We start from the raw sequence: 3,207 nt of genomic DNA on the forward strand, positions 1-3,207 counted from the left end.
TGTTTTGCTCCAACAGAAAATCCTCGAGGCGGCTCGTTAACCACATGTTTGTGTAGGACATATCAATATAAAAAGCAATTTGTTTCATCTCAGTGGGTTATAATTGTAAAGTCTGTATATGTTTAATTCAATGCGTTGGTAGAAATACCCATTAAGAGGTAGATGCCTAGCGGCAATACAAGTCGATAATTAAAAGCATATTATACGATTTCAAATGTATGATATTTGTATTTTCAAATCATGGATGCTCAAGTTTTTCAACGAACTGTAATAAAATAAACACTTTAAAAATATGTCAGAATATCATGGTCCATGTGTCCTGTATCGATCATACCGAGTACCACTTCAGCGGTAGAATAAACATATCATAAAATGATCATATATTTTACCCGCTCTCGGTAAATATAAACGAACTACATGTAATATATTTTTTTAATATCATGCATTATTACATTAATGTAGCCACTATCTAATATACTTAATATTGATCTGGTGTATATTCAATGACTAAATTTTGTGGACAAATAAGACACTGTGTCTGGAAATCATTTTCAAAATTATGGTACACTTTGACCTTCGCCGCAAGTGTAAGCCTTGTTGATTTACCCCATTCCAAAACCACATGTTTTAAATTATATCATAATACAAAGCCGTTTACACATTTTTCAATTTAATTATATCCTTGTCTGAATTGACATGAAGTAAAGCAAAACTTGTGTACCTTTACGATAGGTGTATTAACACCAATAGTGTTATTGGTTGCATATAAAGTAGCACAAATCATTTGCTTTTTAATTGACACGTTAACGTGTGTTCGCCTCTACAAACAAAACCACAGTTGCTACGAAGGTAAGCACAATGAGTAACCTAAACAAGAAATAGCCCATTGCGGAAACAACATCTGTCTATCCTACTTCAGTTGCAATACGGCTCTTTCCGTCAAGTCTACACTGACAGATCCGAGCTATGCGGTAGATTGCCGTATAGCCTGAGCCGATTGAGTCAGTGTCCTTATCTCGGGACGCCAGTCGCAGTTCTAACAGATACGTCACCACAGTCGCAGTGCTTAGTGCTAGCATTGCCGTCATGTAAACTGAGACGATGGAGATGGTGTTGAAGTTCTTTGGAATCTCAGACGCTACTATTGTTAGAAACACGGCCAAAGACAGGAACACTGTGACAGCGTAGGAAGCGCGCTCGCCAGACGATACAGGCAGTACAAATGTGAGGACGTTTAAAAACGAAAGTAGAACCATGGGGATGAGTATATTGAACACAAAAAATGTTGACTTTCGCTTTAACTTCATCTTAAAAATAACCATGGCATCAACACCTTTGACTTTATCAACTGTTGTGTTAACCTGAAAATATGCAGTATGTAGCTCACCAACATTATCCAAATTTACGCGAAATGTGTAATCAAAGTTTACATGTCCTTATCGTATTCGGTTTTGTATATTCACATGTTTTCCTAGTAGACTCATTCCTTTACAGATTATGTATCGTAAACTCCGTTCGTAATCACTTACAGTTGATTTCAGGATGGACAGTTATTTTTCCATTGTATTAGAATTTTATATATTTTAAAATAAAAGTCTGTGTTAGTTTGATATTTGCGATCTAAAGTTTTAAAAAATACACAAAAATAAACAATGCCGCATTCGACAGTGACAATTATTAACGGATAAATATTGTTTACTATATTTATTCCATATGCCGATTATTACCTTTTTACCGACCGTTAATTGCAGGGTAGAGTGACAAGAAATACTTTTCCATTATTTTTAATTAACGCAATCCAACTATATCCCTTAAAATGAGTGTTTGAAGATTCATGGTTAGAATAAAAGGCTTTGATAGATGGTTTGTATTTGATGCTAGCGTTGGATTAATCTATAAAAAAAGAGTTGCAAATTGTACCAGCGACCATCTTGAATTTTCTTCAAACTCTTCCGTAATGATGCCTTTCTCTCCTTCAACCATTATTACTTCATTGATAGAATAGCTCCAAGCGGAAAATTTGAGAGGACATTCCTGTGTGTCGAACCGGAATTATGTGATGTCAACGTCACACGTGGCCTCCAGAATCTGTACATAATTGCGTACAAATGTGTTAAGTCCAAATGTGTATAAAGTTATCGCCATTAGTATGATGCTGAGGTTCTTGTTGCAACTGAAATATGTTGTTTTGTTTGCTCAAATATTTGTGTATTGTACAGTTAATACTTGTCAATATTGCATATTGAAATATAAATCACGTTATATCATCATAAACCGAAAGTATTTCGTACCTGATAAGGAGACCATTTAACTTCACCAGTATAATCAACCGCCAACAACAAAGTATTATTTCCAAGACCAGTAAAATTCCGGAAGGAGTTATGAAGAGCAACATCCGGACGCCAGACATCATTTTGTGGCTATAAATGCAAGAATTTATAACATAATTATATTTGGTTTGTCAAATGAGCATGGAGAACGCAATACTTGATTGAAACAAAAAGGAGATATAATTGCATATTGAAAACTGTGTGTGTCATATTTTACATGTATTATAAAGTAATTATTGTATTTATATTAATAGTTAGATTGACATATTAAAATGCTATACGTTGCCTTTTTATTACAGAAAATAATAAACGAATTAAATTCTTATGATTTTCTATTATTTTCAATAAAAATAAAAAAAACAACTTTGTACGATATAAAAAGTCATTTTAGACGTGTGTCTGTTAAGACGGCATACATCAACGGTCCTCTTTGTAGACTCTTAACAGTGTAATATGTTTGACTGTTAAACAATATTAAAATGTAACTTGCTTCTGGATAAAAAATATGTATGATTTTATTTTCCAAATACCAATGCCTCTTAGTTTTAGCTTTAGAAGTAACATTGGATAAAATTGTTCACACTTTTGTGACTGGTATGTGTATCAAATGTAATTATATAGCGGCTGAATATTTTCTACCAAATATCGGCCAATATTTTGTCGCTCTGCTTTCACATTTCATATATGAAAATTAAAACTCGATTTGTATGGTTTGTTATGTCCTTTCGTAGTAAGCTAAATTGAACAGGTCACTTTAAATTGGGTATACACACTATTGACATTCTGTGAATCACCTACTCAATTAGCCGCGCTTGTCCATAATCAGGTGGGTTTACATATAGCATATAAAATCGAATGAATAAACTGCTGCCAATAA

The 3,207-nt window shown here is 33.6% G+C and overlaps 1 protein-coding gene across 1 annotated transcript; it reads right to left on the minus strand.

Annotated features, from left to right (window-relative positions):
- Positions 1 to 905: 905 nt before the first annotated feature.
- Positions 906 to 1,983, minus strand: LOC127858599 (neuronal acetylcholine receptor subunit alpha-9-like). Its single transcript, XM_052395798.1, has 2 exons — positions 1,921 to 1,983; positions 906 to 1,307 (listed from the first exon to the last, which is right to left on the minus strand). The coding sequence occupies exons 1-2, from the start codon at positions 1,981 to 1,983 to the stop codon at positions 906 to 908; spliced, it is 465 nt and encodes a 154-aa protein (XP_052251758.1).
- Positions 1,984 to 3,207: the final 1,224 nt, after the last annotated feature.

This window comes from Dreissena polymorpha, chromosome 14 (assembly GCF_020536995.1).
Source record: "Dreissena polymorpha isolate Duluth1 chromosome 14, UMN_Dpol_1.0, whole genome shotgun sequence".
Classification (NCBI taxonomy): Eukaryota; Metazoa; Mollusca; class Bivalvia; order Myida; family Dreissenidae; genus Dreissena; species Dreissena polymorpha.

Excerpts from the sequence above, each read along its gene's own strand:
- LOC127858599 (XM_052395798.1), bottom strand. The coding sequence starts at position 1,983 with ATGGTTGAAGGAGAGAAAGGCATCATTACGGAAGAGTTTGAAGAAAAT. Across the intron at positions 1,308-1,920 it reads AAAATTCAAGATGGTCGCTG|ATGAAGTTAAAGCGAAAGTC; the intron begins GTACAATTTGCA and ends GTTATTTTTAAG.